The sequence below is a fragment of the Lingula anatina genome, chromosome 1 (assembly GCF_051362555.1).
Source record: "Lingula anatina isolate TDL-2025a chromosome 1, LinAna3.0, whole genome shotgun sequence".
NCBI lineage: Eukaryota > Metazoa > Brachiopoda > Lingulata > Lingulida > Lingulidae > Lingula > Lingula anatina.
Genome location: NC_141767.1, coordinates 45,566,171 through 45,583,736, shown reverse-complemented (window position 1 = coordinate 45,583,736; position 17,566 = coordinate 45,566,171). Strand labels below are relative to the sequence as shown.

Here is a 17,566-nt window from a genome sequence, read left to right as displayed (position 1 = left end):
ATGTATTAGTGATTATCATTTTTGTGATAGTCACTATTTTTGTGGCAGTATCCCCCCCCCCCCCTCGAAACAGTTGGTTGACTTATATCCCTATCCAGCTAACATTTACTTGTAGCATTGTATGTTTTATTTCTACTTGAGATTTTTTTTTTTTTTTTTTGCAAATATATTCACTTCTTCTTAAAGTGATGGTGGTCGACCTAGCAATCCCGTTTTTAGAATATTGAACAGACATATGTAATCAAATGAAAAACAATATGTCGGAGCGTTTTAAAATAATAAGAGCGTTGATACCGAAACAAATAAACACGTCACTGCTCTATATGACAGCAAACTTCTATGTGTAGAGCTAATTTTAATAGAATTCACCTTTTACATGTATGTCCCCATATTTGACGAATTCAAAGTCATTGTGAATATCTTACATCATTCCTAAACAAACAAACGGCATGCCATCTTATGGCCAACACTTTGATACTGTAACAGAAAAAATTAGATTGACGAAAAGTGCAAATTTGCCTCTTTTCATTTACTCATTTTATGTACCTTTTCAGTTGCTTGCACCATTTTCGATTTGCTGCGATGAAAAGCTATTCGAATTTGGGTGTTTGTACGAGTTGAGCATAAAAAGACGTAAAATTGCCCGATGCCTTTTTACGTGGATTAAATTTATTGATCAGACACGTATCCCTGTAATTTTCTCTCATGGAGAATCACGACTTTGAGACGAAAACAATGCAGTGTTACATGTTATGAATGTGCTTGCCATAGTTACAGACTTATCCTCTCTACAAGTCGATATTATCTATCATATCTCGCCACTTCAAAGTTCTCAGATTTATGGACGTATTTAACCGATAGCCTGACCTTGATGGGCTTTTTGTCCTGCGAACTGCACTGATCCTTTCTGTACATTCAAAAACTCAATACTTTATTCAAAAACTCGTGATATTAACGCAGTGTGCTTAATTAACAACATTCTCTTGCATTCATTTGTACGAAATGACATTATACGCGGAAATATAACTGCTGTACGTCAGTAGTTGTCAATTGTCTATTATTGGTATTTCGACGCTCCTACGTTGACAGGATTTCCTTTGGAATCGATACAGAAAATCCGAAACCGTTATTGTTTTGGTAAGTGGGAGAAATTTACAGCTGAACCCACGAAAAAGCTTTTTATTCCCTAAAATCACCAATGCTTTGTATTTGACATCCCCTCTCAGGCTCCCCGTCTAGAAAAAAAAAACTTTTCTGAAGACGAATATCTACACACTGTACCGTGAATGTGTAACAGCCGTATATGTATGACAGTAAATTGCTTTAAAGTACGACCAGTGGACTTTCAGAAATGCCCCATTTTTCTACACCGGTGACTGATGAGTGTGTTTCACAGGTAAAATAATAAATAATGAAGCTATCTACGGTCACCTGTCAGAAACAGTCTACTTGAAGTTCCATCCTCATGATATTAAAGAGGTATAACCGAATTTGCCTATAAAGATAATTGAGAGTTGATTTTTTATATATTTGGTTTTTAATTATCCTAAACACGCATTATTTATACATTCACTATTAAAATTATTTACGCCTTGCAGATATACATGCCAATAAGCCTAGATGTACGTGTACGTATTATAAATGACAATGATACATGAGGCAGTAATACAGAGTTTAAATAATTCATAATAGATTAATGTTTATGTCTCTATCCAGTGTATACAACTATGTTTAATGAATATTTTAATGCATAACTACCAAAATTGAATTGACCATGGTGCTAGCTATAAAAATAATTTCATTCCTTTCAATGTTGCTTATTTAAACAGATAGGCGACAGGTTGATCAATACATCAGAGAAATTATCATAATACTTGAAAATTAAGTTAAAGACATAATTTTCACTTTCTGAAAAAAAAAACACCAAACCAAATATTAGCTATTTTGAACATGACGAATGTAAAACTTAAATCGTGGACAATAACCTAAATTCGAAACTATTACAACATGTGCAGAGAATGGACATCAGTGTACTTCTTATAAAAAGGAACAAGGGGGGCATATTTATCTATTTAGCAGCATATATCATCAAATAATTCATTGAAAAAGCTTTCCCTTCCATCCCCTTTCCTTCCTTCTCTTCTCCTCCACTCCCTCTTTCTCAATATCTCTCTGTTTAATTCTCCCTCTCGTTTCAGCACCGACTTTCACCGTAAAAGTTGCAATTTTTTTTCTGTTTTTCGTGTAATACCACGCAAAGCTATTGCTAATTATTGATTGAGAAATTGTATATTAACATAGCATATATGTTATCTACCATGTCCACATTGACTGTATTCGCGGTTCATTTCCCTTTTTTAGTTAATGTGAAATTGTACATCTGGAATAGCAGTTTTTTTCCTGAATCTGAGTGTAACGTAGTGTACAAACATGATAACATATAATATGCTTCCCTGACAGCAGCACTTTTATTTCAGTATTATGTGTCAACTGAGATCCTCCTCCAGTCCCCTTGGGAAGGATTTCAATTGTGATGGCTTATTTCTGTCTCAATGTGATTATGGTCAGGAATAAAATATTAAGTTGAAGTTGGCATGTCTTTGTAAAACATGTAGGTACCTAGAAAAAGATTCACCTGCCCTAAAAACATTGGTCAAAAGCAATTATGCTACGATATTAAAGTTTCTTTGTTTTCCTCTTTTTCCGTTACAAGTGTTGTCTCTATGGATGTTTGTGTCGTTCTGACATTGCAATTTGTGCTTTTCACAAAGTTAAGTAAATAGTAACGTAATAATTTTTTATGTTCAAAAAGTATGTGATAATAACGAAAAATTAAAAAACGAGTCTTACTGCGGACGAAGCGCAAACAATAAAATTCTAGGAAATACAAGTATTTGTCGTTGCTGCTGTTGTTGCTTTGTTCTTATAAACGTAGTCGTGCAACACAAGTTCAACACATATAAGAAAGACGGACATGCAAAAAACTACTATTTCATCCCAGTTTTTCTCGAAATTACACGAGAAAAAACATTTTTTGCATGAAAATGGGTATGCATTAAGGATTTCTCGCACATTCCATTTGAATTCCAGTTACCCATAAACATGAAGAATATATGTTTCCAGATGTGTTATTGCAAAACATGTGTTATACAAATTACTTCAAAGCAAATTTTCCAAGAAAAGGACGCTGCCTGGAAATATTATATGTTAACATATGTCACGGTCAATCGGGTGAGTGACCTCTGCTCCAAAATAAATGGCGCTGATCTTTTCACAAAAGGGAAAAAGGTCTTGCTCTTTTGTGTTTGTTGTTAGAGATATGGCAAACATTTGAAAATGCAAGTGCGTACAATTCTTTGATGAGAAAGTAAACCTGGACAGTTGTAAACGAGAACAATTAATTGTCATTTTTACAAAACCGCTCCATTTTCTCTTCCCTCACGCTTTACGCAAATCAACGTATTTTCTTGACATTCGTTGACATCATTTTAACATTATTTCGAATCCAAATTTGTTCTTTGTAACTAGATTTCAGCTTCCACTCAGAATTGAATTCCATTTGAATCTGACGCCCTTCATATTTCCATTTCCCATTTTGCAAAAAAAAAAAAATAAATAATAATAATAATTTATAAGAGAAATATAAAAAAAATTCAATTTGTTCTCACTTACCTTATAATGCATTAAATAGAGAAGCAGACTGATTTACTGAAAGTCAAACACAAAAGAGACGTTAGTCTTGAGTGAATCGTAAAATACACGTTTGCCTTGTGGGGTGAAATTTATGCTCTGCAATATAAGTGCAACAGACTTTTTGCGCGAAACAATGTAGGCGCTTGTCACCTAAACATAATTGCAGTGTGCAAGTACTAGATGTCTAATGATTTTATTTAAAAAAAACACGTATGATTTTATAAATTGCGACCGAAATTATATTTCGGTTAGTTTTAATGTAAAAAAAAAATCAAGTACAATGAAAATTTAAAAAATGCATAAAAATGTGTCCAGTTATTACATTTTTAGTCAAAAGGCAATGCTGCTTGCGTATGTAGGTGTGGGGACGAGATTAACCATGCTCTTGTTATTTAGTAATATTGTAGAACTTTGAAGCTGCCTGTATTGGCCGTGGTCATTGGCGTGATGAGATCCTTAGGTCTACCTGTACTTTACAATAAACTTTACAGGGTTACTTCGTCTATTCAAGTATAGAGCAAACTTAGTGTATCTAGAAGACTGCGGCGATAATTGTTCAGTAATGACCATGATGGATTCTTTCCGATTATTTTCCTTGACAGAGTGATTCTTGTTTTTCCTCCAGAACTGGTCCAAAGTGGCATTAAAACTGAAGTGTTATGTTGTTTGGTTAAAGCAGATGTAAACGTGTCAAAGATGGCATCAGACTGTTGCTTGCATACAATATAACTTAATAGTCCCATTCTAACCCCAACCCCAGCCCCGTCACGCAGCTAAACTTTGCAGCAGGTGTTCATTTTTAATATTAAGCTTTACTATCTCATCTACCACAATTTCATTGAGAGCATCTGGAGACTCGAGGAATATGTGGGACCTCGCCAACGTGCACCATTTTTAATTAATAAATTTTCATGAGAAAGCTTTAGTTGAAAACATTTAAGAACCATGTTGTTGCACTATTGATAGCACGGGTAATGTACTGTAAGGTTGACTGTTAAGCTTTAAGACATCTGATTTTGGTCTCCACCTAAATCAGTTAAATTGAAGGGCATCCATAATGCCATTTGTTACAAGTTGGACAGGTAGTTCATAATGTTGGCTGTTAATTACTTATTATTAATATTGAAAAACGCCTGAAAACATTAAAAAATTAGCTTTTTTACTCTCAGGCCTCTAAATCTAAATCTAGACGCGAAGGTTAAATAGAAGTAAAAAATGTTGCTCGCGATGGCCTTGTAACAGCAAAATAAAAGGGGCGCTAGATAGATCACGTGATGACTGCATGCACGTAAGTGTGATTTTCTGCGCACTTTGTTTTAATATGTAAAAAAGTTAAAAGTAAACGTACAGTACACCCGGGATAACAAAAAATTAAATACTTAAAGTTCAATGCGTAGTGAACCACCCAGGAGCTTTGAGATGAACTTGAATACTGAAATCTCGTAAATTCTAATATCCTCTGAGGGCAGGGGCGTAACCAGGCATACGCACGGATGCACTGTGCGTACAATTTTTTGAGCCAACCATGATATTATTCTCCATAAATTCAGTGTATTTTTCACGGAATATAATCGTACCTGAGAATTTTCAAAATCTGTGCGTACAATTTTAAATGGTCTGGTTACGCCCCTGGAGGGTAATTATTACATGATTGATTATCTATCGACATGAATTTTAACATCCATTTAACGAGAATAACTCCCATTTCACAAGTGGATGACTTAAAATACGTGACTGATATCAGCATATGCCTACGCGTGAGAACGGATATCATTACGTTTAGAGAGAAAGGTAAAAAAAAATGGAACTTTATTTTAGCATTATATTCAAAAGAAAAAAGTCAACAGTCAGAAAATAGTTTAATTCATGTTAAATTTTATACTAAATAGAATTGAAACATGCTTTCCAGTTTTGAAAAAAAATCTAAAAAGAAAGATTAAAAGAAAGAATAAGTTCATAAAAGTGCACGCGTATTCAAATTTATGTCTTGCTTTACTTTCAAACAAACCTTACCGCACAAGTCTGAACAATAAATTGATTTTCAAAACATTTTTATTTTGGTCCTTTTATGAGGTAGTTTACATTTTATGTCCATAGCCAAAAGAGCAAGACTAATCGTATAGGCCATGATTCCCAAGGCCATTGCTCTGCCCCTTGCATATTTACAATACCTTGTGGTCAGCAAAACCATCTAAAATGCGTAATTGAAAACCCAAGTTCATGTCTGAACGTCAATAAATATGTCTGAAAACACAGTGTGTTGACCATAAACCACGAAAACGACGCGGCTCTAATGACTTTGTTAAATATGTTTGACGAACATCTGTCGGTAGTAAAACACGGTTGTACATTCAGAATTGTGTAAATGATTTTGTCAAATTACGTTTTCTTTTCAGGTTAATTCTGAATAACAAAAAAGAGAGCCAGCTACATGAAAACTGACATGCTGCAAAACCTCAAAACATGACTGAGCCTTGTTTTGAGTACATTAAGTAGATGTACATGAACAAGGGTATAAAGTCAAACCGCCAATAGCTTGTCATAGTTTTCACTTTTTATATTTTGGCATTTGACAAAAAACACTTCTATCTATACAAACGCAAGTTACCTCGCACAACATTTTCATCCTACACAACAGAAGTATCCCGAAAAACATAAAAAAAGCACCACATCTCTCGAACAGAAGCTTCATTTACCTCACGTACGAGATCGTTATTATGAAGACGAACTGACAGAAACATAAAAAGATACTTTTGACATTCTGACAACGTGACGTTAAAGTCTTCCATTTGATATTGATAACTGGCACTTGATACTCATTTGGAGGCAGTTTAACCGCTCATATTGTCAATTCCAAATACTGCACGATCGCCGTAAGCAGCCGACCGTGAACCTAAAGTTTGCGCTTTTGGTAAATATAATGCAAGTTATCACCCATGCTTTTGTTTTGTAACAAAGAATAATAAGACAAGATAACAGAAATTATGGGCCAGACGGTTTTGCATAATCGGTCTCGTACAATCCCCTTATGTGAAACCAAAATCCGTGAAGAAACGGCAGTTTACGGTATTAAACTACAAAACTACTGTTGGAATGAAGACGAGTCTCTCTCATTATGCTCTTTGTCTAGTTATATTCTGAAACGTATCAATAACATTCTTCACTGAAAAAACAACCAGCGGCAAAGTCAAAAATCTCATATTATACTAGTTTGTTGACCCTAAACACTATTATTCTCCGATAGCCGGCAAGTGATGCACCACAATGGCTGTTTCTTCGTGCTCCTCTAAGGCGCGTTCACAGTCCTCTAGCCACGTCATTATTCTGTTCACCTGATCCGGATCTAACATTTCTTCGTGCTCTGCCTCACAACAGTCGCCATTGGTATCTTGGACCGAAACACGGTCCAGCGTTTGAGCAAGAGTCTCTTTGGATTTAGATTTAGATAATTTACTCCCTGCTTGGCGTGTCTGTGTACTCGGTGCATTGTTGAAGGATGATAATGCGTTTGATCGTGGGGTTGTGTGCGTATTCTTTGCTTTATTGCTCCTTTGGACCAAGTCCTGTTGAAGAACAGGTTCACGGCTTCGAAAGTTTCGCTTTCGTTTTTCGAGACAGTTTTGCGGTTGTTTTGGTGCCTTTTTGTTTTCAGTTGCGTTTACTTTTTTAACTGGCACCGGCCCATGGTGGCCGTTGTCTGTAATGTGCGGAAAGGAAGACGCCGAAGCGCAGTTCGATTCCGAACTTGTGCTTTTGTCGCAACTGTTCTTGCTGGCTAGACGAAACCGAACGTAATTGCCTTTATTGTCTTTGATCATTGTAGTCTCTTTCGATGGCGAATACAAGGGGACTTTACTAGTGCCTTGTGTTCTGTTGAGAGAATTCGGACACATGGTTGTGCAAGACCTCCGTAGCATAGGTCCTGCCAGAGTTAAACTGCGCTCGCCGAGCTCGGGTTTCATTTTATCACAGTAGGGCGCGTTAATCCTTTTGCTCAGCGCCGCCGTACGGGGTTGTGCGGAGTTATTTCGTCGTTGCTTTGTACTGCTGCTATAAGTCTTCTGTTCGCTGTCGTTATTGTTGAAGTTGTCAACAGAATGAGGCATAGGCCCCTCCAGTTCTTTCTTTAAGTACCTATCCATGCGGTGAGTGTTGCTTGAGTGGTGATTAAGGTGTGCAGAGTGCATGGAACTGGAATCCGACGCCCTGCTCTTAGAGCAATTTGACGTCATTTCACCAGGTGAATCCCTTAATTGACGGCTTCTAAGGTTAAGGCTGATCCTAGGTGTCACGTTTTCTTTTCCTCGCTTTAAGTCGTCCGGGGGACACATTTTTATCCTGAAAAGAGAATCAGAGAATTAAACAACTTATCTTGTTTTCATTCCGTTACAAATCAAAGCAAGTGAGTTTTTTATGGATAAGAAAGAGGGATGGGGCGACAGTAACGTAACATTAGACAAAATGGGAGTGACTGCCTCAAGACACTGCGCACCTTTTTTGCTAATCATATTTATACAAACGTGCGGTAAACTATACCGTACAATAGCGAACGCCTTCTTTATCCAGACTCCTATTTGTATTTATTTGTGAGTTGCTATAGTCACAAATCAAATACTTTTAACGAACATCTTCCAAAACTGGAACAACAGCAGTTCAGTAGCATTGGCACTGTAACAGGATACCTCTAGAATTTTCACTCAAATTCGGCTTTGCTCAGGTTTCAGCGTTATGACGCAGGGTTTCTGCAGATATAAGTTCCAAGCAAATTTAGTCTGACACTGGGGACAAGCCGTGACAATAAAAAAGCCCTTTACTCGAGCATGGTTCCCATTGCTGACAAAACAGTGGTTCCGTTTCTAGGGCGTCTGGTAAAACAGTGTGTCAATTAATGCTTTCTTACCTTCTCAAAGTTCAAAAGGTGTTAGTTAATCGCCACACAGCCAGTTACTTTGGGTTAAGTGGTGTGGCCTGCCACTAGTGTGCTTTATACAAAACCTTTCTTGACTTTAAACCCAACCTTTCTTGCCTGTACATTAACTCACATAGATGATTAATAAAGCATACCCTGGAAAAATAGCCAGGAACCCACTGCACACAAAAAGCTGGTGCAGATTTAAATAGCAAAAGGTTATGATTTATCAGCATTTTTGCATTTTTATTAAAAAAATTTAAACTGAGTTTTCGTAATTAGATTGCGTGAGTGTATAGGTTTGTTTTAACTGTTTCCCCAAATCACCTTTCATGTTTCTGTTAACTGCGTTCATGCGATAAATTAATCGATTAAAATGTTAAATAACGGGATTATTTTATGCAACTAACTTCCTTTCAAAGGAATGCCAAAATGCGATTAATCGTATTTGCCAATTCGTTTCCAATACTGGCAGCAATTAAAATGGATAGGGAGAAACGGCGATAAACATTTTCACTGAAACTGCTGCGAAAACCATTTAAGACCCAACTTTCAAGTTTCATCTTACTTAGTAAAAGTTGCTCTTCTTTTTTGGACGTAATTGTTGACATAAATACAATGCTAGACACGGGACAGCTATGTTGGTCTGCTACGTGAGGCACTTTCGTGTTTACAGATTAAAGTACAGTTCTCGTTCTCATCTATAGTTCAGTTGTACTGAAACAATTGCCTACCGCTGGTTTCTGCACTTAGAACTCATTTCCATTACGGATATGTACTATGTACAAAAAGTAAGTATTAACGTGCCGTAGATCAGATATAATATAGTGCAATGCAGCTGTAATGTAACACTACGACACATGTCGACGATAGTTTTTCCGAATGTTGCATACGTTATCATTAGTGAGTAAAATTGAGATATTTTGTGTGTTCAATTTATCGGAATGTCAAAATCTACCATTCATTCAGAATAAAAGAATTTAAAAAAAACATTTATTTAGCCTGTATTTAGGGTGACTAGAAAGCAATTCGAATGACTAATAAGCAAACCAATCTTTTAATCCTGCACAAAGTACTCTAAATCTAACAGAAAAAAGACACATTTGCTGAAAAGCTTAAATGTCCTTACCTATTCACTAATGTGTCTGCACCATTTGAACTGGGATTTGAACATAAGAGTCGTATCGCACGTCTGTGACCGCCAGCAATCGACTGATGTAGAGTAGAGACTACGTGCAGCCTTTATACTCTCACGTCGTGAAGCAGTAACGTGATACCCTTACAACTCCATTACGTGACGCGAGGCAAGCGCTGGTATTCGACAAGCCAAATCACTACTATGGGGGAAGCGGTAAGGTACTGGCAATTTGCAATCAAAATGTAGGTGATTAAAATGCCGTTTGGATGAGAATGCGACTTGTTTATTAATGAGTGGATATGACATTATCCAGCACGCCAGTTACGTAGGAGGAAGAGATCATAAAGTGCAAATGACGTAATAAATTCGGTTAATTAATCGGAGATTCCACTGAATAATAACCACGGACCAAATTGGACAAATATTCGATTAACCCGTATTTTTCATAAAAAACTAAACAACAGCATACCTGAACGTATACCCAAAATTCCACGCCGACAAAAGCTTCAAAATATAATGTACCATCTTTCATAAGCATTTTTATCAACGAATCCATAATTTTCGATATTAACTTAGACATTTTTAATTTCAATTGAAAAAATAACTGTTGACGCAGCTTTAGACCTCTCTGTCACAGGCAATTTCTGGGGTAGTGTAAGGAACGGAGCTTGATGTAGAACATTGCCATTTCGCCCTCTGCTCAGGGCATACGTGATTGCTTTCTTCACATCTCATTAAGTTCAAAATCTGTCTTATACCTTTGGTCAACTGAATAAAATTACTTTCAAACCTTTTTTTATAATATACTTTAATAAAACGGTTACATAAGATCCTTTGTAAAACGCATAGCGTGCGGTCGTTGTGGTCGCGTAGATTGATTACGTAAGTATACAGCATGACATCAGGGGAGAGACGCATTTCGCAGCATGAATGTGGTTAACGATGACAAATAAAGTATTGAAACTGATTTTGGAGTTTTACAGGAGGTAGTTTCCGCCACCGCTATCCGCGTGGCTACTCCATGCAGAGAAGCATGTAAGTAAGCCGAGTCAGACCACAACCCGAATCTAGAAACGATTTTTTTCTTTTTTTTAGAAAGCACTGACAGTTCTGTTGCCAATTTTATAGGAGGAAGTATTGTATCATTTGAATCAAGGCGAAATCCCAACAAGAAAGAGGGTCATTAGGAAGTACCTTTTATGTTTTTAATCAACTCATTTATCCATGATAAAAATTGTCCTTTCACGAAAATAAGGTATATTTTAATAGCTTTTGTGGGTGGGCTTAGTTTTCTGGCTTTTAATGCTGCTTTTAAATTTGCCATTTACATTCAAACTCTAATGAATTGATGTAGGTGTGTAAAAATAACGGTGTCACAACGGTGTCAGATATTTAGGAAGTAAAACATTGCATGTATAGTTATTAAAAGCAGCGTCACACACGACATTTCTAATCGCGTGATTCGTTTTAAAGTTCCTAAAAATGAACAACTTAAATGCACATTTTTTTAATTAAAGAATAAGAAGCGAACATGTACATTTAGGTTACTTGAAATGAATCAACGTAAACAGTCAAAATATCAATATTTCACAGCTAAATGGAAAAATTTGCGTAGATTCTTGATTTTTTTTGGGACGAGGGGGGATTAGTTAACGAACGACCGCATGTACATGTGCATGTATGTCAACGGTGAACTTGAGCGTTGAAACTATCAGGCGCACAAAACGTGAACACCAAACCAAAGCACTAATTTACCCCGTTATATAGGCCTTCCTAGCTACCCCCCATTTTTAAAGAACGGTTGAAGTGGCCCTAGTAATCGAACTCCAGCCTACGTTACCAAAGCTTTCAGTCATTTTCAGTTAATCAAAAACCTTGGTTTCCTCGCTCTCTCACACGGGGCAGTTCAGTGCCGTCTCTGATTTCTATACCCGCGGCCCCCTCGAAGACGATCACCTTTCATCGAGAGACCCAGACACCTGCGCTGCAGGATGTGAAGTTATGTCTCGCGCAGTGCGGGTACCAGCTTGATCCATGTCGGGGCCCAGCGTGCATCGGGGCCAGTGTTCTGGATCATATCTTGGTGACAGTTCATTATCATACATTTAAGCTTTACCGTGTCACCCGACTTTGGCCAGGATGATGGATTATTATTATTATCATTATACCTTCTCATTGTTGGGGGATTAAAGGTGTCTTCGAGTGTCGGATTCCTGATGTTGTTTACCAAATTGGTAAACAAGTCATTAGGGGATTTTTTCTATCTTCTCAGTTTGCTGTTTATCCATGTTTCTTAATTGATTGTGATATGAAATGTCTCATTTTCATATTTGATTACATTTTATTTTGAATTAAAAGATTCAGCATCAGAATTCCCATATACAAGAAATGTATAAAAAGTTGGTAGTTGAACAAATACTAAATATTCGCAATTATTTCTACCAAAGTTCAATAAAGAAACTTAGTGCAATCGTGAAAAAAAATTATCATACCATGTAGAACTCAGAGTGAGTAAATGATTGATTCCGGTTTTGCAATTGGACATTTTAATTGTTACTCGTGATTTCAACACTCTTGCAAATGGATGTTCCATTTCTACTACCTCGTCAGAGGACTATAAAACGTTCAGTAACTATTTTCACCGCTACTTATATTTATGAATTTAGTGTTTATCATTATACGTGTTACTAGAAATTTGAAAGGTTTTAATTTGACTAAGGTATTTTGCAGTAATTTGACCTCTCTAGATCGCAAAATTTATAGTTACATAAATGTATCGATTTTCCATATAATATGAAATTTGAACTTTGAAAAATGCAAGAATCATGACGGATATGAAAAGGGTAACGGGGATTAAAATCAACCTTACTCATTCGATATTTGAGCAGCAAGTCGTATGCCTATTGTTCCATAATGCCTCCGTGCGGTTATCAGTATGTATTACGCAATTGTTTTTCTAAGTTGAATTTATGGCCATTGATATGCCAAAAAATTCAGACCACCTTGGGTGCTGCCTTACGACATACACGATAGAAAATAAATTTTTCATCTTTCAACATTGGCAACCGCAACTGCCAAGATCACACCACCGGAAAAATAACATTGTTACCGAGAACTGTCCAAAATGTCGTGATTAATACATGTTATTTTAGTGCGTGGCCAAAATCTATCATTCACACGTGGGATCGGCGTATTTGATCTTCATCTATGATAAATACCTTTGCGTATTTTTATATTTTTCAAATACGATCAGATTTTGGTGTGCTGGGCTTCCCTTGATGTAAGCACTTTGGAACGGTTCGTTAATATTTGGTGCATTGCGGCTTGCGGTATTTTTAAATTGAAGTGTTTACGTTTTAAAGACACCTTTGCGCAATAAATTATAATCCACCCTTTTCGTGATTACTTGTATCTGCAGGCTAGTTACGCAAAACAATGAGGTATACATTTTTTTTTTCATATTGTGTTTTAAATTGGTATCATGGAAAATATTATAATATCTGAACTTAGTGGATGTATTTCTTTGAATTGTTGTTGTATTTTTTTTTTTTTTTTTTTTTGTTATTGTTATTGTTGATTTTTTTATGTGGATAATGTTTCGTTCTCGCTTTTCTGCAACAATATGATGGCCAATACTTCATAACATATATTACTGCACATGCAGCTGGCAAGAGAACAATTCGCTGGTTTGTTTTTATTTTTACACACTAATTATAGTACCATATGTGACGCAGGGAGATCTCGTTGAAAGACAGATACAACGATATTTGTGGCTTGTGGTTATTTTTTATTGCTGTGTTTACGTTTTAGAATAAACCTCAACTTATTCAGTAAAAAGACTTCGTGTGTGACTGCACCAGGCTTTTTAAAACACTTAACAGGCTGACCCGAGTTAGGAACACTCGAGTCATGCACTTAAGATGATAGGAACAGTGCTGTGTGGGAGTGGAAGAGTTGTGCGTATTTTAATTTAATATAAATTTTGTAAATATTATAGACTTTATTTTATGTACACATTTTATGTATTTTAAATGGGAAATTAGAAACAGTTTTTGTGTTGGACATATGATAATCAAATCGACCTCGAACGACTTACTGGAATGTCACCTGTTCGTATACAGGGTCTCGCCTGCATTTTCTCTTTTGATCATTATCCTTATTCTCATAAAAATACGCACCTTGTTGCGCTCTTTAATACCTTTTTCGGTCTGCAGGAAAAGCTCTCCATTTTTCACCAAAGATCCCTAAGCCTGGAACATATTGTCCAACAGTGCTTCGTTATATGACCAATACACGTTAACCCATTGTTTCGCGGACTCCTGTTTATAAATTATTCACTGTATGATGTTTTATTGAAGCATGGTTAACAGAAGCTGTCATTAAAAACACATGCCTGTAATCTACGTTTAATTGTTTGCTTGTACCCAAATTTATAACAAAAAAAAAAAGAATAGGAAAACGGAGAGAAGGGGAAGAAGCGGGGAACGTAGAGCGATGAGTTGAATAAGAGGGAAAAAAAGAAAATTGGACAAAAGCCAAACATTGTTAGTTTTTTTTCTCTCTTTGCACTCACTTACACTCTTACATAGTTTGATCGCTAAACTTTGCGTAGGGTATTGTTTCGCTCTGGGTTGGTCCAAAATCGCTCCTATCATTAGAGCCTCTCGACTCTCAGATGTTTTGAATTAAGCACTTGAATGTATATCTTTAGCTACAAAGTTACACGTTTTGTAATGAAAAATTCAGACACCGTCCGCCCTCTGGCCATCCAGAACATGAGCTACTGTGAGGTGGCCACCTCTTTTCGATCAAATTCCACTTTCCACATCTCATTTGCTTCCCGGTTCTAATTATAACCCTTCAGAAACACAGAAAATGTCAGACCACATCATTTTTTTCTTTTTCAGTCCGGTAGACTTACAATCCTGAATACACATCGATTAAAAACGTGTGCAGAGACGCGGGCATAGCGCGATCCCCCCAGGACGCACTGCCCGCCTTTTTTTTCCCAGACGTCTCGACAAGTGCATTCCGACCTGATTGAAAAGAAGAGGACATCTTGGTTTTTATGTTGTAAAAGACGTCCTGAATTTTAAAAGAAAGATATATGAAGCGCTTAATTATCAAGATTTTCTTTCCATTTGTGATATGTCGATCCTAAGCCCCTCCTCATTCCTTACTACTACACCGATAAAAAAACTAAATATTTGGTACTCATCCCTGTCCGAATTGTATGTGGGTTTTTGAAATCAATTTCTTTACAGTCAGCAGGGCATGCAATATAACTAACCAAACGACCTCTCTCTGTTCGTGAAAAACGGTTTTAAATACACAATAATACAAAGTTGAAATTGTTATTTATGGTGACAGTAACAACTGCTTGATACAAACACGATATGCTATCAATCAATACAAATGCCCTCATTTTGCCGTACCATTGTCTACTTTTAGGATGGGGCACAAACCTCTCACAGAGTTAATTTTTATCCTTCATCATAAAGCTCGATTCATTTCAGGAGATAGAACTGAACAAAATGAAACTATAAATATGCACCTTGGTAAATATTTAATTTTTACGCATGGATCATTTTAGTGCACTTCAAATCGGTAGTGATCACACTATTAAAATTCAAAACAAATATTAAATAGATATTTGTATATTCACCTCTTGTCAAGTTTTGTCCGTACCCAATTTAACGTTTTTAAAACTAATTGCAATACATGTGGAAGACGAAATTTCAGTTGTGGCTAAAATTGTACATTTTTAATCCCAGTAAACATATATTTTGATTGTAACAGACTCCCTCGTTAAATAATAGTTAAAGTACATGTGCCTTTCCGTTTTTTACAATTGACCTCGAAGCAGTAACACATTATATGGTTACAATGCTATCAGTACGTCACATGTATGAAAGAAAATGGAATCTTAAGGCTTTTGCCTTATTGTTTGCAAGTGGTAACATTATACCTGGGGGGGGGGGGGGGGGGCAACCTTGAATAAGATGAAAACAACCTGCGGAAACACAAGGAAATACATGTGTGCGCATGCGTACGTCTGCTTGTGAGCACACCGGCCACGCCCGTTGTCCTTAAAAACACGTAAATAAGTAGGGCGTTCTCAGTAGTGTTGGAATTCTTTTCAACGATTTTGTCGAGTTTCTGGAACGTGCAATAGGGAAAAAAGTGGGAAAGGCCACCCGTTAACAAAACAGTACAGAGCAGTTGTATTTCTATATATGTTGGTAAATGTATTTTTCTAAACAACATTGCCTTGGGTTGTTTCCGTTTCCTCGAGTCTTCATGTTGTCATTTTGCTTCATCTTGTCATTTGCAATACCTTCGTTTAATCTCACATCTGAAGGGCCACTTTTAAGTTCTATTGGCAATTCTCCGTTTTCTTTATGTATGAAAGAGTTTCTGAAATAACTTTTGAATTGTCAGAAAAGCATTTCACTTTTCAATTTTTTAAGATTTGCAACACAATTTCAGGGGAAATATTTTATTTCAAGCTGCCTAAAGCACTAACTTGTTCATGAAACAGAAACGGCTCCTTTCTTCAAACAGATTTATAGTTTTGTTTTGCTGTTGTGACCATTTTAAAATAGTCAAATTGGACAACCCAGGGCTATAGGTTGAGATTTGAAAAACAGTTTACAGAGAAAAAAGCTCCAAAGAAATGTGCAAGTGACCTATAAATGCGTTATCCAGCCGAGAAACAAGGCATATCACGACGGAGGGTTAGGTCTATTTTCCAACTGATACCCAACAATAAATAGCATGTTTTACAAATCATTACCAATATAATAGTCAGTAAGCTGTTTTGATTTCTCTCAAAAGCAATTGTAACAGTAGCCATGTAATTTTCTTAAAAATAGAGTTGCAAATAACGCATAATGACATTGCAAGAGCTTGAGGGTGAATACTGCCCGGATCTTCAGCGATTTTCTAGCACGAGTACTTTTCAGTTATCATTATAAATGGAGATTCACAACATATTTTTTCATGTTTTTTCATATTTTTTCATGAAACACTCATACTTTTCATATTCATTTCCGATAAGGTTGCCCAGCCCGAGCAGTACTGAGCCTTTGGGACAGGCGGACTGTTTCTATACACCCAAATTCCTTTGTCACTGGCAAACTACACGTGATAATGTGTGGCAACTTGCCCGGCAACCTGAAAAAAATTCTACTTTGATGTAAAAACAATCCATTCGACCTATTTTCGAAGCAAGGGCTGTTGCACTACAGTGTGTTATACGACGCATAGTGCACTTATACACGTAGGATGAGTGGTTTCTCAAACACTTATTACATGGACTTGCGTAAAAAGCATACAATCAAAACCTACTAGGATATGAAGAAGGTGGCGGATTGCCCCCCCCCCCCTTCCCCTGTGATGCAATTCAATTAAAAAAGAAAAGAAACATTGGGGGTATTTAAGGGCCTGCTTTCTCCCCGCCCCCGGTAAAAAGGGACTGTAGATGAATGCGACATTCTCTTGTTGGAAAGACCTGCCCCTCGTTCCCTTCGATCCGCTTACAAAATCCACGCTATTTTTCTGGGGTTGTTAAAAGATCTTAATAGAAAGAATAAAAATGATGGTGTGTAAGAGGCAATTGCATCATCATCGTCAACTTTCTCCTGTTCTTTTAAAAACTCACAGATTGAGTTTTTAAAAGAACAGGAGAAAGTTGACGATTCAAATGATCCCCCCAACAAAGCAAAAACTGACCAGAACAATGTACAGTGCTTAACCACACTAAATCGGTCTAAATCTAGCCACAAAGGCAGACTAAATTGAAGCTACTTCTATTTATGATCAAG

The 17,566-nt window shown here is 36.7% G+C and overlaps 1 protein-coding gene across 1 annotated transcript; it reads right to left on the bottom strand.

Annotated features, from left to right (window-relative positions):
* Nucleotides 1-5,727: 5,727 nt before the first annotated feature.
* On the bottom strand, nt 5,728-9,885 carry LOC106158730 (uncharacterized). The gene is made up of 2 exons (XM_013534810.3): nt 9,732-9,885; nt 5,728-8,031 (listed from the first exon to the last, which is right to left on the bottom strand). Exon 2 carries the CDS (start codon nt 8,022-8,024, stop codon nt 6,924-6,926), a length of 1,101 nt encoding a protein of 366 aa, XP_013390264.2. The 5' UTR covers nt 8,025-8,031; nt 9,732-9,885; the 3' UTR covers nt 5,728-6,923.
* Between the last annotated feature and the right edge of the window lie 7,681 nt (nt 9,886-17,566).

Bases quoted from the DNA above. Each gene is read 5' to 3' on its own strand.
- LOC106158730 (XM_013534810.3), bottom strand. From the start codon at position 8,024: ATGTGTCCCCCGGACGACTTAAAGCGAGGAAAAGAAAACGTGACACCT.